The sequence below is a fragment of the Centroberyx affinis genome, unplaced genomic scaffold, assembly GCF_046629955.1.
Source record: "Centroberyx affinis isolate AG114_WGS23_722 - 3 ecotype Tasmania unplaced genomic scaffold, CSIRO-AGI_Caff_v1 ptg004174l_1, whole genome shotgun sequence".
Taxonomy (NCBI): Eukaryota; Metazoa; Chordata; class Actinopteri; order Beryciformes; family Berycidae; genus Centroberyx; species Centroberyx affinis.
Window position 1 is genome coordinate 26,350 of NW_027281930.1, and position 20,306 is coordinate 46,655.

Here is a 20,306-nt window from a genome sequence, read left to right on the forward strand (position 1 = left end):
AGTATTTTGAAAACTGGGGGGTTGAAGATTTGTAATTTGTTGCATGTTGGGTTAGACTGATATGGGTTTTTGAAGTCTGATACCGGCCTGTATTGTTGCATTGTAGAGTGGCCAATAGGTCTGATCATTTGTGCCAATATACAGTCTGACCATTTTCATGCCAAAAAATTCCAACAGAGACAGCCCTCCTAAGGGTGACTAATGATCTTTTGCTTGCTGCAGATAAAGGTCTCTGCTCAAGCCTAATACTCCTTGATCTTAGCTTTTGATACGGTTGATCATGCAATACTACTCAATTGTCTGGAAAACTGGGTGGGGCTTACTGACTCAGCCCTCAGTTTTTTCAGTTCTTATCTTGCTGATAGAACTTTCTCTGTTGAGATAGGAAATAGCGTTTCTTCTTCTGTTCCTCTTAAGTATGGTGTCCCTCAAGGATCAATCCTGGGCCCATTACTTTTCTCCATCTATATGCTTCCTCTCGGCGATATCATCCACAAATATAATATACATTTTCACCGTTATGCAGATGATACGCAGTTATTTATTCCCCTAAATCCTAGTGATTCGACCATCATCAATATTCTTAATAATTGCCTTTCCGATATTAAGTGCTGGATGTCTAAAAATTTCCTCCAACTCAATGACAGCAAATCAGAAATCATTGTATTTATGCCTCAAAACTCAATCAACCTAATTCAATGTAAAGTTGCTAGCTGGTCAGCCAATATAAACCTTTCGCTAGGAACCTGGGTGTTTTTGGTTCTGACCTCTGTTTCAAGGAACAAGTCAAAAGTGTGGTACGGTCCTGTTTCCTTCAGTTGAGGAACATATCAAAGATAAGGTCCTTTTTGTCATTTGCCGACCTTGAGAAGGTTATCCATGCCTTCACTGCATCTCACGTAGCCTACTGTAACTCTCTCTATTCCTGTCTAAGCCAAAAGTCCCTCTCTCGCCTGCAATTAGTGCAAAATGCAGCTGCAAGGCTTTTAACTAAGAGTAAAAGGCGGGACCATGTAACCCCCATTTTAGCTTCTCTTCACTGGCTTCCTATTAGAATTGATTTTAAGATTTTGCTTTTAACTTTCAAGGCGCTACATGGTCAGGCTCCTACTTATATCTCTGACCTTTTAATCCCCTATGAGCCGAAGCGCAGCCTGAGATCCTCCGGCCGGGCCCTTCTGACCGTTCCCACCTCCCGGGTTGCATCTAAAGGGGACCGGGTATTTGCTGTCAGGGCTCCTAAACTTTGGAATGCCCTGCCTGAGAATCTCAGGCTAGCAAACGCTGTGTCTTCTTTTAAGTCTCTCCTCAAAACACTTTTTTATATAAAGGCTTTTGTTGCTGTAACCATTTTTTATAATGATTTTCATTTCATTTTATTTATTTGTGTTTATTTTCTATTCTGTTTTTTCTAGTGTTTTTATTCCATGCTTTATTGTGAAGCACTTTGTAATAATTATTTTGAAAGGTGCTATATAAATAAAGTTTATTATTATTATTATAAGCCATTTAATAACAGAACAAAAATATCACACAGAATATATCCAAAGCACACTTTTATTCCATTTGCATAAGCATAAGGACAAGCATAAGGATACACAAACCTTCATGTAAACTCTCGTTTTTTACATTCTGTTTTTTACATTACAACTACGTGTAATTGCACTTTTGCATGGTTATAATAAAGTGACTATTAAAACGAATTGTAATTATAATAATATAATATCATGATAAGGCTTATAGTGCAATCTGACGGTGAATCACAGATAAACAGTATTTGGGCAGGACGCCTATGCAAAGCAGTGTGGGACATAAAATGAGCTCTACAGTGCAACCGCCTAATGTGGCCATGATGAAAGGCATAGGATAGATTGTGTAAGGATGGATGCACACTACAAGATTTTAGCCACAATGAATCCAACCTACACAAAAATCCAACACCATAGTTTCCACTCAAAGGCGTTCTGGCAACATTCTGGTCTCCAAAATATGGGACGGCAAATCTGGGTGTAAGTGTTGGAGAAATCTTGTAGTGTGCATACATATTCATATATTTGTATATATCTTTGTATCTATCTATCCTTGTACATATCTTTTTCAGAACTTTTTCAACACAACAAGAACCGCTGCCCTACAGGACGTGGTGCTCATGCAGGGGAGCAGAATCGGCCGGCGAACAGGACGCTCATGCTGGGGTTGTGTCGGATGAAGAAGAGGAAGGGGTGGTCCGCGACGAAGGTGACGGGGATCGTGGCACAGCGCAGCATCATGACGGCGGCGGTGGCGGCGGCGGCCTCCGTTCCCTCCTCGTTGACCTCCACGAAGGCCTTGTGGACCACCTTGGACAACACCAGGTCGTTGGCCGGAGACATGCCTGTTGGCAGAAGAGAGGGAGAAAGAGAGAAAAACGTATAATACTTACAATAATCCTTGAGAAAACGTTTAGCTATAAGCTATAAGAGATGACTAAGTATTAGGGATGGGACGATATGCTTATCTCACGATACGATTTCGATAATTCGATAAAACCACGATACGATGTAATAAATAAAAGTTAAATGACTGTATGACTGTGCAGCATTATGTTTATTTCTGAGACACAAATCTTCCAATTTAGCAAAAGAACTAGCTTGCTAGAATGTAAACGACAATATAAAAATGTCTTCACTCTGATAAAATGGATTAGAAACAGCCGTGCAGTGTTGCAGACCGTTACAGAGGAACATAAGACTAAGGACTTGAAGGAGCTGGATCTGGATAGAGGTGAGCTTCCAATCGAGACAGCCCTTAGACTACAGTGATCTGTGGAGACCGATTCATTTAAGTTCAAGATGGTGGTGAAGGAGCAACCTCATACCAGCGTTGGGACAATAAAGAACCTTGAACTTCTCAGATTGGAGAAGACTTAAGATTGCAGTTGCCTGGTTTCTTAAGTTGAGGAACATTCTTCTAGAGTTGAATCAAAAGAGGAAGGAGTTGCAGGCTTCTGATGGCAACAGAAAAGGTGCAAATAGCCCATCCAGCCACTACAGTTGGAGATGCAAATGGTCAAATGAGCATTAGGAGGTCAGAGCTCGTCACCAGGTGATCTTTTGGAGGCTGAAATTTCCATCATTCACTATAGTCAGCAACAAAAATTCAAAGAAGAAATTGCTGCACTATCAGCTGGAAAATCTGTAGTTAGAGACAGTGCCATTTACAAATTAGACCCACTCCTGGAGGATGGACTCCTGAGAGTTGGAGGGTGACTGAGTAAAGCAGCAGTGCCTGAAGAAACAAAGCATCCAGTCATCCTGTCCAAAGATCAATACATCTCCAGACTCATACTAAAGCACATTCACCAACAATTTGGTCACAGCAGGAGAAACCATACACTGTCGAAGCTGTGCAGGAAGTTTTGTAACACAAATGCCAATTCAGCCATGAGAAAAATGATATTGCAGTGCTGCTCCTGTAGGCGTTATGGTGGAAGGGTAGGTGAACAAAAAATGGCGGACCTGCTGAAGGAAAGGATTTCTTCTGGATCTCCTTCCCTTCACCAATTTTTGAGTAGACTACTTTGGGCCAATCGAAGTAAAGAGAGGTTGAAGCCTTTGTAAGCGCTATAGCGTTATGCCTGGCAAGTAGAGCTGTCCACTTGGAAGTGGCACAATCGCTGGACACTGACTCATACGTCAATGCTTTACAGACATTCATTAGCCGGAGAGGTCAAGTTCCTCATATGTGGTCTTACAATGGTACCAAATTTGTTGGAGCAGAAAGAGAACTAAGGAAGGCTCTTGCCTTTGAATCATAACCGTATACAGGGAGTTCTACTTCAGGATGGTATCCAGTGGAGTTTTAACCCGCCTACAGGATTACATCATGGCGGTGTATGGGAATGCATCATCCACATGGTCAGGAAGGTTCTCAGTTCAGTTCTGCATCTGCAAACTCTGGATGATGACTTCACAGTTTCGTGTGAAGTTGAGGCCATATTAAATAATCTCTGCATCACCAAGCTCTCAGACGACCCCAATGACCTCAAACCTCTCACTCCCAATCGCATTGTCCTTATGAAAGGTAAACCAGTCTTACCACAGGGACTACTCAAGAAACAAGATCTGTTTGCTCCTAGAACGGCAAAAATGGAACCAAGAGAGAAGAACCTTTTTTCAGGCGGACATTGTCGTGGTGGTTGACGCTATGGCTCCTTGTGGCTCTTGGCTGCTTGGCAGAGTCCTGGAAACCTTCCCAGACAAGAAAGGTCTGGTGCGCTTTGCGTGTCTCCAGACAAAGACAAACATCTTAGAAGGAAGAAGCTTTGTCTTTTGCAGGAGGCTATAGGCACTTAGGGCAGTAAAGTAGTGACCTCTGACCCAAAGAACGTTATGTTTTAGACATGGTCTGTATTTTCTCAGTACTATTGTATACCTGGTAATTTTGACTCCCCGTGTTTGAATTTGAATGCAATTGTTGTGTCTGCCTACCAGTAACAATTAGGGGCTGGTGTGTTGGAGCCATTTTTGTATTGTGTTCATTGTGGTAATTCCCCTTTTTGCACAGTCGGTGGTATGTGGCGTATGGGGAAAGTACACATAGGCGAGAGGGTAATCACAGGTCAGGTGTGTTGCTTGCCGGTAGAGGCACACAGTTTGACAAGTGTAGCGTATATATGTAGGGCCTAACTATGTGTCGTTTACAAGCAAATTATTGATGGATATTAAATGCGTGTGGATCGGCGTTGTGGATGGACTTGATTATGTGCGCAATAAATACGCTTAGTATGGCTAAATGTATATGGACGTTTGGACATTGAATTATTAAACCCACACACCGCTACACGAAGGGCTATGCGTCAATAAGGCAAGTACGAGTATAGCAGCCCCTCAGTGGCTTGTAGACTTTTGTTTTTTTGGCAAGCCAAGTCACTACACATTGCATCCAGATTTTGAAAGACTCTTTGAATGATTTCTGAGCCCCGCCCCCTGCTTCATGAATATGTAATTTTCATCATCTGTGTGATGTCCATGATGGAGGAATTTTGTCTTGAGGAAGCAATACTATTGCAAAACATTAAGTATACCAAATAATAACAGATGCTTAAGAAAATATATGTATTCCGGTTCATGTAGGCCTATCCCAAATTTTAGCATGTGTTTTGAATTGTTGGTGGAGATTGAAGTTAAACCACCTCAGAACTTAGTTAGCTACTAGCTGCACTTCCTCCACAATGCATGTCATGTCTTTTTGTCATTCTTATATAGTTTTGACTTTGGGGTTATTTGGAAGAAGAATCATTTTTTCATTTTATGACATATCTGTATATTTCTGAAGGTGTTTTGTCAGTCAGTATTTAGAATGACAATCCACCAGATACTTAATTTATTTTGTCTCCATCTTGTTGGTGCTCAGTGCTGTGGTGTTTCTGCACTGCACTTCCCAGAGATCACCTGTCAATCAAACAGTGTTTCCAACGCTGTGACGTCTTTTTCCTTGGATTTTCTGTTGATGAAGTTTGATTTTCTGTAGGTGGTGTGGATTATTAATCTAACTTCTCAACAGAAATTAATTTAGAAATTATCAAGCAGTGGCGTTTTCTGTCTCTTTAAATGATTATGTGGACAGCTGATATGGTCCAGCCTCATGTCCTACCAGAGAAGTCACTCATTCCCATGTCAAAGGCGTCCACCATGCCCATGCTGCTCAGGATCTCCTTCAGGTCGTACTTCTCCTCCATCTTGAACCGAGGCAGGGCCACCTGAACCTCGACTGTGTCCATCATGTCTGGACGAGTCCACTCCACAAACTTCTCATAAGTCAGCACCTTCTCCAGCTGTGGGAGACAATGTCAACAATTAGTTTGTGTGTATGTGTGTGTGCGTGTATATATGTGTGTATGAGTGTGTGTGTGTGTGTGTCGTACCTTCTCCAGGCCTGTCGTATCGTCCTCCATGTTGTTGGGCAGGAAGATGAGCATGCTGAGGTCCTTCCCCTTATAGGGCATCTCCAGGATCTGTCCAACACAGCGGGTTGCAACCGTTACAGCAAGTGCAGACTGGACTAGTAACAGCTTGACTGTTTCTTTTGAATCAAAAAGCTTGCTGATAAGATTACATACAACAACAAAAAAAACATGAACACATTATTGTGATTATGTGATGGATTGAGTGTTTGATTGGTGGCTTAGCTGATTTAGACTTGTTTTTCTCTAATTCTCTATTTTCTGTTACACCCAAAGACATCATTCTCATCACTTCAATTTTAAGTTACAGATATAGTTACCTTTATGTGAATTAGTTTCATGGTTATGAATAAAAATTAAAAAATATATCTAATTGTGTCATGTTGGAAATACCAGATCTGGATCACCACCAAAATCTAATCAATTGTTTTTTGGCCCATGGCTGATCTGTCCACCAACTGATGGAAATCCATTGGTAGGTTTTTGAAATATTCTGCTGATGGGCAGACAGACTAACAGGGGCTAAAACAGGGGCTAAAAAGCTCAAAAATTATATGTATATATACAGTATACGCTAATTATTTGACCAATTTATTGATTGAAAGAACGTTGCTGTTGCTTAGTCAGTTAATAGGAATACAAATAAAATTGAGATGGATTGAGTGACTTGATTGATTGATTGATTGATTGATTGATTGATTGATTACCTGGCAGTTGGCCTCGGGGATGAAGGTGAGAGGGAACTTAGTTTTCTGGTGCATCATCTTCACCGGCTTAGTGTCATTCTGAGGACAACAACAAACAGAACAAGCTCTTTTTTCACTGAGCTTCTAACTTGTAGCTTGTTATAACTGTCATGTATAGCATGGCTGTCTTTGATGAGTCCCATCTTCTGCACATTCTGCCTTCTTCAGACATTCTACATACTGCATGTATAGTGTGTACACTAAGCAATCTGTCATGCTCCTGTTACAGTTCTGACCTGAAGACTCACTTTTCAATATCCTGTGGTGTGGAAGTGACGAAAGTCTAATGCAACTTTCTCAGCAACTTTTGCATTAGTGAATCATTTCTCAGCAAGATAAAGAAAGGTCAGGTCAAATGTGTGGAAGTCTCATGTTGCACAACTCGGGCGTGGCCGCAGCCTCAAACTTGGTGCACTTTCTCAAGCACCACCTTTTTATTTCTTTACCACTCTGTGTGGAAAAAAAGGTGTGTCTGTCCACGCCACGAGGAAGACTCATAAATCATCACAGCTTTACTGGACCGTAGCAGCCCAAGAACGAAAGGATCTTTGATGTTTAAGGTCTTTGGAGGTCTTGGAAGTTTGGAAGAACCAGTGTGAAATGTTACCATGCCGCTTCTGGCCTTGACTAACAGACCTATGTAATGCAAAAAAAATAAAATGTTTCCTACAGATCACCCCTTTCTGTCTCTGCTTTCAACGGTTACCTATGGTCAGGGTTCCCACTGTGGCCCTGATGTAAAATTCCATGACTTTTCCATGACTTCCCATTACTAAGTCAGAGCGCTTCCATGAAGAATATGATTCCTTGCTGGTTTGGCAATGTTGCTCTTAAAAGGTCCCATATTCTACGCTTCCCAGTTTTTTATTTTATGTCTTGAGGTCCATTAAAAAACGTTTGTATGGAGTCATGTACCAAAAACACTCTCAATCCATTTTTACACTTTTTCCAGCATCTCTCTGAGCCTTTCCAAGAACAGGCTGTTTCTGTTGCTGCGTCTTTAAAGCTCATTAATATTTACGACCCCTCTGTTCTGATTGGCTAACCGTGTCAAGAGTGAAACGTGAGCCACCACAGACCGGCAGCTAATGGCAGCTACAGGTAGGGAAAACTCTCCGGCAAATGGACAGTGAGAACCACTCAACTGTTAGTTGTTGCCTATTATTTCTTACTATTTCTTACTAATATTTTTATCTATGAGCGAACCTTTGTGACGCCACAAAGTTACAACAAGATAGAGAAAATCACTTCCAAATCCCAACCAATAACTCCCTATCCAACTCAAAAACAACCTAGTTACATCATCCTGTATTTTACCAGTAACCCTGCACATGCCAGTGATTAGAAACCTCAGTTATAGTATATTCTACCATGCAATATCATTTTAGAAACCAATACAGACTGTTGCTTTCTTTGGTCAGTTTTTGCCTTCGTATAATGTTACCTTGTTGACTCTAAACTGAGTGTCTTGGGTGAAGTCCTCCTTGAACTTCTTGTCCCAGTTGCCTTTGAAGTAGATGGCGTTGACCAGCACTAGCCTGGTCATGTCGTCCACCACTCCTTTGACCAGCACCTCCTTGATTTTATCTGGTGAACGGCACAGACACAAACACACAAGGAACCGATGACGTTTGAAACAAAGATGCAGCACTGGATACAACAGACTATAGCTTTGTTTCCATCCAAAAGTCAAGCAATTTTTGAGCCAACTTTATAAATGATGGAAAAGTTAAATGTGCATTATCACTATTTTAAACCTGCAATAAGGGATTTCAGACCCTATAACCAATAACCTATAACCAAATATCGACACACGTGGGCCAGCTGTGTTGTGATTTCTGTCACCCTCTAGTGGTTGGAAAATTGCTTAGTGTAGTTTTAATCAGAAAAACACGACGACAAGTAAAATGGGAAGAGTCTTTAAGCTATGTCATTACTTATTTGACAAATGCATTTCCAATACTGTTTATAACAGAATTTCTACATCAATACAAAACTTTCCCGCTTAAGGCTAACATAAAAACCGCAAAAATGTACGCACTCATGCTACTGTAAGACATTTTGCTAAAACTGTCCACAAAATGGCATACATGTGTGTGTGTAAGCTTGTCTGTCTCTCTCTTCCCAAACACATGGTTGATTTTGATGAGTGTGTGTGTGTGTGTGATCCACCTTGGGTCTGCTTCTCCACCCAGCTGTTGATGTTGTTCCTGGCTGCCTCTGGACTGGTTTTGAAGTCCACAGACTCCAGCTCTGCATTGTAGTGCTTCTTGGTTTCTGCTAGGAAATCCTGAAACCATCAATATGCATTTAGTACTACTGATTCCTAAACAAGCTAATTCATTCATTCATTCACAGTAATGGCACAAAAAGGTATTACAGCCAGCATAAAGATTCCTATCTGTGCCTCTCATTCCATCAGGACTACCTTTGTGTAGACACACCCACACCTGCCCATACAGGTGCACACACACACACACACACCTCAACAAACTGGTAGGACTTCTCTCCATACAGCCTGTTGGCCAGGCTGAGGGCGTACGGGGCTTCAGGCTTGTTCAGCTCGCTCATCAGTTTGCTGAAGCCCACATGGACATGCTCCTGATCCTTCTGGACGTTCAGGCACTGCGGACAGCCGGAGAAGACCAGATTTACAGAGAGGCATTGAGCTAGTGACAGAGGAAGACTAGTTTGAACCAAGTTAATATAGACTATTGTATAATGGAAAATGTGGATTTGAAGGAATACCACAGGAATACCCTTTGGTCAACTTACCTGTTGAGTAAAGAGAACACAGACCAGCCTCCTTCCGTTGACCATCATCCATGTGTCCCCATAGAGATCATTGGCTGTGGTGCTCCATGCTAACACTTTAGCAGACACTATGGTGAGTGATAGTAGGCGACTAGCATTATCTCAAAGTGACAAAATGAGAACTTGTAGCAGCTCTAAAGCTAAATGGTTAGTAATCTTAAATTTTATTCAGCTTAGTCTGGCAGTTTTGTGTAATCATAATAAAAAGGTCAGTCTTCATACTTTGGAGATAATGCTAGTCGCCTACTATCACTCAACATAGTGTCTGCTAAAGTGTTAGCATGCAGCTCCAGAGCCAATGATCTACTGGGGACACATGGATGGTTTTGGTGTCTATGTTCTCATGACTTAAGAAGTAAGCTGACCAACGGGACAATCTCCCTTCCTTTAAGTTGCAGACTTGTCAGCAGTGTCAGTTTTTCTTTATCTGAGAACACCACCCGCTGCTGTTTGCATGTCAGTTTCACATCACAAAATTCCAACTCCATATTGGGTGAAGGAATATGGAAAAGGAACCGTAGATGAGAGTGAGACATGAGAAAACAGCAGAAAAAAGAAAAGCATTAACACCATTAACACTGGCGTAAAAGAACCCAAGCAAATGTCAATGTCTCTTTCCAGAAACATTGGCAAAAACAAAACCAACCAGCCACCAACTCTGATGTTGTTTTACAGTCATCTCCATTGTGGACAAAAAAAAAAAGCCCATCTACTTTTCAATGGGCAAATTCAGTATGGTGTGCATCCAAATCAGCAAGACACCAACCATCAACTTAAACTACAAGTTCATAGTCAGAGTGAAGCTTGATAAACTGGACATCAACTACATACTGTATAGCACATACAAGGGTAATATCAGAGTGATATCAAAGTTGTACCTTAAATAAAGTGACAGCTTAACTTGCATGTAGCATGTTGAATTTACAGTATACAGCACATAAACCAGGGTTGCTCCCTTGCATCGCTCTTTAAGCCTAATATTTCCCAGTTGTATTTAGAGAGACGAGAAAGATCGGACATCAGCAAACAAGTGTGAGATTCTCCCAGGAAGCACCTTCTCCTTCCCTGTAAGGATCCCCTCACCAATGACACCAACCAGCCCCTCTGTTAGTACAATGCCCCTCAGTTAGTTCATCATTCCTTTACTGTTGGCTCTGTTACCACCTTCAGCAGATACTGTGGCAGTCTGCTGAGCTGGACCTGCTGCTGCATCTGCATCTGCATCTGCATCTGCTCTGCTCCTGCCTGCCTCGGCTGCTCTGCTTTAGTGAAGCAGAGGACCTGGAGGTGCAATCAGTAGCGTTTCCCATCATTAGGATCACTGTGAAGTTACACGTGTGTGTCTGTGTGTGTGTGTGTGTGTGTGTGTGTGTGTGTGTGTGGAGGAAAAGAACAGACCTATCAACAGACTGTGGTATGTGTGACGTAATTGTTGGCCAACGGGTTAACAATCAGGTTAAGACGCTGCACTCTCTGGTAACTAGGTAGTGAAAATAATCCTCACAGCAGCCTCATGATACTGTCGCCTCTCCTCTTTCACACACACACACTCACAACACACCCAGGTACGCATGAAGACACACACTTTCATTACCACAGCTGATGACTCAGCATCACACTCTTCTGTTAACCGTCAACGCTCCTTGCAAAGTGCCATGAATGTATAAGAATTTGTTTCGGTGATACTGGTGAACAGACATATTGACAGCTTACATAGTAACACAGCACATACTAATGCAAATGGAGGGACAGCGGAACTAAGGTTGGACTGATATGGGCTTTTGACGGCTGATGGTGATACCGATATTTCTGGATTGAAGCTGCCAATAATATATGTGATAATATGAAATATATTTACATTCAAACATTTTCATACCAAAAAATAAAATAGGTCTAAATATAGGTGTAAGCCTGAGCAGAAGCTCACATAGGTTGCAAAGGGACAATGCTGCAGGCTTTAAAAGGTCAAATAACCTGATGTGCATTCACAACTGCTGCTTTTAATGTTTGTACCATCAAACAGGTCCTTTGCCCTTTTGACTGGGCCTTTAGTTTACTGAAATTAAGCCAAGGATAACATTAAGTGCTACAGGCTGCTGGTCGTTATTATGGAATAAAAAAAGATATGCTTATAGACTATTAGTTATGACAGGGTCTCTCATAGGTTTTCATGTCACATACCACCAAACAGACATATTGTTGTTGTTGATTTAGTGTTGAACTGTAGGACTGTATATGCTGTACACGCAGAATAAACAGTGGTTGGAGTGAAATCTGTGACCACAATAGTCATTATTATAGATTTTCTAATTGGGAATAATATGTAGTGAAATAAATTATAGTGGGATTTTGCTGGAGACCTCCTGGAACCTCTTCAAGGACCCCTGGGGGACCCAGTCCCCACTTTGACAACCACTGAGTTATGACAGCCAGACAATGGGACAAAACGTTTGCATACATGCTGCTGGACTGATAAGGTGAGCCGATTGCTTCACCGTATCCAAGGTGTTTATTGCCCCTACACTTCCACATTCTGTATGTTGTTCCTATAGCAACACAACAGAGAGCTGCCCACCATAAAAACTAAGTGAGTCAGAACAGATCAGGCTCCAGACACTTTTGCTGACACAACTGTGTTTCATACTGAATGAAGGCCTATGCATAATAGTCCCATGATGTCACATGCATTTTCTACCAATAAGGTGCTTTACCATACACAGCTCATTGGCTGTGGCTGTCATTTGATTATAATCATCTGTTAATTTATCATAATCACCTGTTATTTTCCTACCAAGATGGCCAAGTGGTGATGTAACAGAATACTATGATATAGATCTGGCAGAACAGGCACTGTCTCCTGCCACACCCACTCCCCTCTGCCAGACAGTTACTTTAAAGTAACTGTAACTTTGCCTTATGATGATCACCAACTGGAGATTATTGTTTTACCCATTTTTCAATTCATCCATACATCACTGGTCCTAATATCAATCTCAATATTCTCACCCTCTGAAGGTAAAATCTGAACAGACATCCACAAAGAAGGATAGAAAATAACTCTGTTGAACCCACACCTTTTCTTTTGCGGTAATGTAAAAGAAAATTATTGAAATTCCAACATCCATCTTAACCAGGTACACTGCCTTGCAATGACATGTGAATGTATGCTGTAGAAACACTCCTCAGGTTCAAATGGGTGTGTTTTGTGGTATTCATTTTCAGTGGGAGAGGTGTGTGTGTGTGTATGTGTGTGTACCTCTGACATCTGTGAGGCTGTGTTGCCCCTGGCTCCCAGCAATACCATAGCCAGAGCTGAGGAGATGCTGAAGGGAGAGTAGAAGACATTGCCGGTCTTGTTGTTTTCACTCAGCTTTTTGAACAAAGCCAGGGAGAAGCTGGTGTTGGCCTCGGTTAGTGGGGTTGATGTTGCCATTGTGTCTGATGCAAAGAAAATACAGCACATTATTAATCATTACATTATCAACTGTATCTCATATCCCTTTAGATCTGATATGTTATATTATCTCTCCTACAGAAAAGCTTTCGCCGAACTCCATTGAAAAATCTGGCAATTTTACGTTGCTTTGATGATCTGCAAACGTAGATACATGATAGAACATGACTTAAGAACTTTTACGAAATAATAGTACCCAGTCTTCATTTCGGCATGCAGCCAATACACCAAGCAGCACTTATTTCAAAACAATTTTAACTTTAAGAATTGGTGCGCCTGTTATTACTACGATCTTCCACCTAAATACACCGTGATGGGTAGTAGCGAATCGTGTGAACCAGTTATAAAAGTTGTTATTTTATTGAAATTAAGAACTGTTTGGTGGATTACACGTATGCCGAATTTAACAGCAGACCGTATTGATTGGGAGGAAGTCTTAAGTCATGTTTTACCAGGCACGATAGGCAACGCAACATTAATTTTACAATTTCTTCAATGGAATATGGTGTACTGTAGTTTCCATTTAAAAGAATGGCACCTATCGGTACTGCTATTCCTTATGGGATGGACTAGGCATTAGTCAGTCAGTTTAGGCAGACAGCCGGGAATGTCGCATCATGCCGTATCATTATAGACATTATACTTATTACACTGTACTACAGACCTAAAATCAAGCAATGGACAAGCAACAACATCAAAAACCCCTTTTCTGAATGTCTTTGAGAAAAGTTACAATCCTGAACACTACTGTCACTTGTTTTGTTTTACATAAGGCCTGTCCCCATCGAGAGGCTGTTCATACAACTGTCTCAGAGAATTAGTTGTGTATCACTAGTGGATCAAAATGACTCCCTACAACCCTCATCACAACCCATTTATGGGACTGAATGAGGGATGAACCTCCCAACAGTCTCCTGTACTTACTTACAGACGCGCTTCTTCTGGTCGACAGATGATCAGTACTGTGTCTGTCACAGGAAGACTTTCTCAGGTTGAGCCATCTGCGTTGTATTTACTTGGTCGACACGCCCAAGCTGTCAAAGTGCACTTCCTCATTCTCATGTGTCAGTCTACGGCAAGCCGAAAGGGGAAAACTAGGTTTGAACAGGTGACACTTGAGCTCCAATCAAAGTGCATTGGAGACGTTACAAGGGCTGATGCGTTTCCAAGGTTGGATCACATATGGATCGGAGAAACGTAGAGATACATTATTCAAAAAGTAGAAAGCATATAAAAGAAGAGAAGCAGAATCTCAAAGTATTACTTCTTTTGACTATTGCACTCCTAACTATTGGTTGTGTGATGTAGGGCAGTTTGGAATACAAGCTTACCGTATTGTTGCAGTCATTCTAAGGTCTTTCTGGTTAAAACTGTTAGCTAAATGTCTAACATATTAATGTAAGATGTAACCTTGCCTATTTTTTACATCAACCCAATAGCAAATGTTCCCAAGCTCTTAATGAAGTTGTTGTATTTTAGTCTAATTTCGTCTAGACCCACTTGTGATTGTGATTCTGGTGGTTAGTTGATGTATCTAAATTACACAAAAAATAAGACCAAATAACTGTAAAATGTTGACTATTTGTAATGTGCATGACTAGCCCCATATAAAAGATTATTCATCTTTTGTCACTCTGACAAATGTCAATATACAACTAGCTGGCTTGGTGCAGCCAGTGCAACATCATATGCTTGTGTTTACAATTGCCAGACTAAATTTTGTCCAGCCACAAATCATGTGTGGTTATGATTTTATCTGCAGTTAGCAACCAACTTGAAGGTGCGTTGCTGCCATCTACTGGACTGGGCTAGAGGCATGGAGGGCCTCAACTCTACCTTTTTACTGCCCACTACCCATCTATATGATTAAGTTTATATAGCTTACTGGTCATGGTCTGTGACTTTTTTTTATCCATGCACTTTAAAGGATACTTTCACGCTGGTAAAAACAGCTGTTGGCTGTTGACCGGCCTGTATTCTTGGATTCAGGAGTAGCCAATAGCTCTGATATGTTGTGCCGATATACAATAGCTTTAAATCTGACCGTTTCATGCCAAAAAAAATCAAATTCTGTGTGTTCCCCCAAATTTTAGGGTGAGAGAGCCTGTGGATCAGCATTTAGACCATCATGTGACACTAAAACTCTCCACTGAAACACAGACTCCCTTCATGTCTGACTAAGATCGCCACAGACTGTACTTACAGTATTGTGCAATGTTGTGTAATGATACAGCTGAAGGACAAATACTGAGCCATTTTTCATGATATAATTCTTTTTGTTAGTATGAGAATATTAAGATTTTCTATGGAGGCATCTGTTCTCCTCAGACCAAAGGTTGAAGAGTATACAGACCATGAATATACAGCAACTTGTGTGACATGAACTAATACTATCTATAATCAAAATGAGCCTCTCATTCTTTCAAACACACACACACACACACACACTGGTAGCCAGTGATGCCCAACTCCTCTGGAACAGTTTAGGGTTAAAGGTGTCATATTATACAAAACTGTTTTTTACTTTCCCTTCCAGATGTAAGCATTTAGTCATCATATCTATACCCTCCGATGAGGCGGCCAATCAGATCAGTCGCACACAGGCATCAATGGCCACAGAAAACAGACTGCTCTTTACAGTGGAGCTACTGAGAACCCTAATGTAGCCTATAAATTACACATCCCTTAAAAATAATAACAAAATGACCATACTTTTAAATGCTATGACTCTTTATTGCTATGGAGATTGTTATTTTAGAGAGAGCGGCCGGCTGGTTTCATCATCTTCCAGATACGACGGAAGAAGGCACGCACTCCTTCTTTTTCTTCTTCTTCTTCTTCTTCTTCTTCTTCTTCTTCTTCTCGTTTTTGTTTGCATCTGTGGAGAGAAAAAGCACCTCTGGAGTCTGAAAAAACAAAAGACAGATGATTTAATTATCACACTTAATTGTTAAACTGATCCTCTACGTTTAGCGCAGATATGTCACCAGATATCACCAGTCTCCACACTGACCAAGGACACTTTCACTGACTGTGAGCACCAAGGATTTTAAATAAATAAAAGTGTGTCAAGTACCATGGTTTGTAGTTGCTTTAAAACAACACATTTTTTGTGTCATAATGTGAAAACAGCTAGCATTACTAGCTCAGAAATCAGCTCTTCATCCTGAGAGTCTTGTGGAGAAGCTTTCAGCGGGTGAAGCTCCTCTTCCGGCCCCTCAGAACTGGCGAGGTGACGGTGAGGCGGGCCGGCTGCGGCGGTCTGGACTCTGTAGTCCATCTCCTGGACGGCACACATGACGGTCTCCCTGGCGGTGAAGACGTCCGGCAGCGTGAATGATGTCAGCCGGTCCTCAAACCTGTTGTAGACCACGGTGATCATGGCTTGGGCCACTGATGCGGAGATGCGACTCAGAAGTGCTGTTGGAAAATGTCCAAACTGAGAAAGGCAAAGATCTGCTGTGTCTGCCAGCAGTGTGCCAAGCTCAGCAGTGGCAGCTTCAGCCCTGCTTCCCCCAGCAGCAGCCATGATGGGACGCTGAGCCTGGGATGGTTTGTCCTCAGCTGGCTCTGGATCCTCCAGAAAGAACTCCAGAGCAATCTTCACCACCTTTGGCACCAGGGTGGCAGTACGTTGCTGAAGCATCTCCAAGAGTGTTACTGGTTTTGCATCAACAGCAGAGGCTGGCTCAATGGTGCCGGTTAGGCAATGAGCAGCAGTGTTGCTCAACCTGTCATTGCAGGACAGGAGGATTGCACATCCTCCTCTGCTCTTGGGTGGATGAAAGCAACGAACATCTGAAGGCCCTCCAGTGTGTCCTTCATGTGACAGGGAGATAAAGAGAAGAAGAAGAGTGAATCTGACTGACTCCTACAGTGGAACTGGTACAACACAGAATATGGAGTTCGCAAAGTAAATATATATACCACATATTTTTGTTATTTGACTTGTTCTGAACTGGAATGTAGCATTTATTTCATTCAGCTCATTGTAGTTTTTACGCTGGAGCTTTTTTCCTATACTTTTTTAGTCTCTGGTCACAAGGGGTTACTTTGTTTTTGTAGATTTCTTATATTTTTCTGAATAAGTCCACTTATACTCAATCAATTTGGATGACTTTCACTTTCCTAATACAATAGACCAGTGCCATGAGGAAATCATGAAAAATGTTCACTTGTCTCATACATACACACACACACGCACACACGCACGCGCACACACACACACACACACACACACACACACACACACACACACACACACACGTATTGAGTGTGTGAGATTTTAATATATTCCAATGGAGACTCACTAACCAAATCCAATTCCTACACATAGTGCACATGCATGCACACACAAAGACATACATGCATTCCTGTGAATGAACACACCTGTATATGCACACACTACACACACAGACACACACACAACAACAACATGAACATGCACATGAGAATCTTGTGAAGGGAGGCAGATTTTGCCAAGTGGCAGCAGATGCTCTTATGCCTGATAGAGATGCCACATTTCACAGTCTGACCTCTCAGTGTGAATGTGGGATTTCACTTCAGTGAGTGTGCGTTAAAAACACTGGCACGGGTCTGTTTTACACTGGCAAGCTGAATATGTTTGTGTCTACTGTCCAAACAGATGGATGCAGGCCCGCACACTGTACCAAGCCAAGGATTAAATCAAGGAATATTACTTGATAGGTCTAATAATAATACACATAGAAATAAGTTGTATACAAACAAGATATACATTCACAATATCTGTCCAAACGTGTGAATACAGTTTGTGCTGTTTGTTGGTAAGAGGGTGAATCCCATCAAGGTAACTACTGATGAGGTTTGCCTACAGGTACAGGATGATTTGAGTGTATTAACTAACATGTGAGTAGCATTGGCATGTTACTTTAATAGAGATCCCTTTTGTGCTTCCAGCCTCCAAGGGTCTCTATTGCATTGAGATCTGGACTCAACTGAAGTCACTGTGCATCTGGCACCAAAGATCATCCCATGTTCAAAGTCGCTTAAATCAGGTGTCTTGTAACATTCAGTCAAACAGTAACTGAACCTTTCGACCCTTTCTACATGCTTTATGTACTGAGTCAGTCCAAACTAACAAGCTGTTTGAGTAAAAGCGGAGCGTGCGGATCGGAGAAGATGATCCTACGCAATTAAAGCATCAATGCTGGGGCAATTCATTGAGAACTCTTATCCAATCATTTAACTTAAATTCTAGACAGACTGAGGTTGGCAGCTTCTTCCTATGAGACACAGAGAGGGAGAGAGAGAGAGAGAGAGAGAGAGAGTGTTGGCAGCCTGGGCGCTCCACAGTATCAGGACTTAAAGAGCCAATTCTGTTGGTATCTCTCCTCAGTGATTCATCAACACAGGCATTTTATCTCCCATAGCACTGAACACACTTAAACACAGTTAAACATCTTGAGCTGTAATTGTATTCCTCCTTCATTTGGCCAGGAAGGTCCCATTGACATACAATATCTCTTCCTCCAGGGAGTCGTGGTCAAGATGACAGCAAACGCTTAAAGTTTCACATAAACACAGACTACATAAAAACATCACAATAGGCAAAAACCATCAATCTACACCATGAAGTCTGGTCATGTAAGTTAAATTATTTCTGAGTATAGATGAGAGTTGCTTGAGTAGAAGTGAAATTACCAAATCTACTTACACTACCAGTCAAAGGTTGGACACGTGCATTTTTCTTTATTTTTACTATTTTACACATTTTAGAATAATAGTAAAGGCATCAAAACTGTGAAATAACACAAATGGAATTATGCAGTGACCAAAAAAAGTGTTTAACAAATCAAAACTATCTTATATTTTAGATTCTTTAAAGTAGCCGCCCTTTGCCTTGATGGAAAGGCAAAGGCTTTGGAAAGAAATTCATACATAGGCATCATCTTCTCTATTTATATTTATTTATAAAAATAAACAGATTTCAAGCATTTAAGCATAAGCCTTTATATCAAACGGTAGTAGTAAAGTAGTAGTAGTATAGTGTAATATACTGCAGGTAAGTGTTGCAAAGTAATTATGAATTACTTAACGAATTCAGGTATTTCAAGCAAATTAAAATACTTCAAGTGAATTCAAGTATTGCAGCAATTAAATGAATCAGAGCAGGGAATTCGATAACAGAAAAAATAACAGGAGCAGTATAAGTGACTGAGGTAATTTCATTAAATTATGTCCATATTTATGGATTCACAGTATTGTGCTGAAGTAATCAGAATAGGTGAATTCATTTCGAGTGATAGAAATGACATTGCTGACAGTAAGGATGATTGGCAGTACAGTTCACCAGGGTGTGTCTGTCTGTCAGAGGGTAAAAAAAACTGATCCTGGGTCTGCTGTCGCTGGACTGCATGCTGCAGTATTGCAGTCCATGGTCAGGTGGGTTGGATCACAAAGTATACAACAGTCATTCCTCTCTTACTGCTTGTTGTAAAGGTCCAGTATGGGTGGCAGTGAAGATAGTGGGCTGTTCCTGTCCCAGTCTGTGATGCAGACAGAGAGGAGGTAAGTCCACAATCAGCTTTGTGGATGTTGAGAGACAGATTGTTGTCTGCACACCACGCTTCAACATGTTTCTCCTCCTCTCTGTAGGCAGACTCAACAGCCTGTGACTCCACCACTCTCTTGTTGCCAGCCAACTTAATGATGGTGTTGGAGTCCTGCAGGGCAACACAGTCACGGCTGAACAGAGAGAACAAAACCCCGGGCTTACACAGCAGCTGACAGTTTACCACCCTGCAGGAGAGAAACCATACAGCTGCAGGCTGTCTGAAAGAATTGCACTATCGATGTGGAGTGGAGTGGAATTTTAGTATCACGTCGTCTCCGAGGCTTTACACTCCATCAAGAAAATACATCTTATCCAGAGTGCAACAGTAGAATAAGCTTAAATTCCTCCTTCACCAACAAAAGTGCATAATGAAACAAATCTGTAAATAAATGTACAATACCTGCCACAAAGTAGAAAACAGCTACATTCAGATTTTTATTTATTTATTTGATTTTCTATAATATTCCATTATTTTTCCTTTAGGGTCTTTTAGTCTGTCTGGGCTACTCAATAGTGAGTTATAGTGACCTTATGGTAGTTTATGGTATTTTTATGTCCTATGTTATCACCATAATATTCATACAGAATTCCTATAGGGATTCATAGCAATCTAATAGTTTTGCTGTATATTTGTAGCCTATATAGCCAACTGTATAAGTATTTTGTAAGTGAGCATAGGTTAGGTCTGCACTAGGACTGTACCACACATGCAATATGATGAATAATGTTTAACCAACCATGGGATGCACGGAG

At 41.2% G+C, this 20,306-nt stretch overlaps 1 protein-coding gene across 4 annotated transcripts; it reads right to left on the reverse strand.

The window, feature by feature from the left end:
* Positions 1 to 1,555: 1,555 nt before the first annotated feature.
* LOC139663937 (leukocyte elastase inhibitor-like) lies at positions 1,556 to 14,020 on the reverse strand. 4 transcript variants are annotated; one of them, XM_071542728.1, is made up of 10 exons: positions 13,887 to 14,020; positions 12,761 to 12,942; positions 10,666 to 10,785; positions 9,175 to 9,315; positions 8,863 to 8,980; positions 8,135 to 8,277; positions 6,652 to 6,729; positions 5,906 to 5,995; positions 5,635 to 5,815; positions 1,556 to 2,374 (listed from the first exon to the last, which is right to left on the reverse strand). In XM_071542728.1, the coding sequence occupies exons 2-10, from the start codon at positions 12,935 to 12,937 to the stop codon at positions 2,148 to 2,150; spliced, it is 1,275 nt and encodes a 424-aa protein (XP_071398829.1). In that variant the 5' UTR covers positions 12,938 to 12,942; positions 13,887 to 14,020; the 3' UTR covers positions 1,556 to 2,147. The 4 variants fall into 4 exon arrangements, with proteins under 4 accessions (XP_071398829.1, XP_071398830.1, XP_071398828.1 ...); XM_071542729.1 differs by having other exon boundaries at positions 10,669 to 10,785; positions 13,883 to 13,981; XM_071542727.1 differs by having other exon boundaries at positions 13,883 to 13,981.
* Positions 14,021 to 20,306: the final 6,286 nt, after the last annotated feature.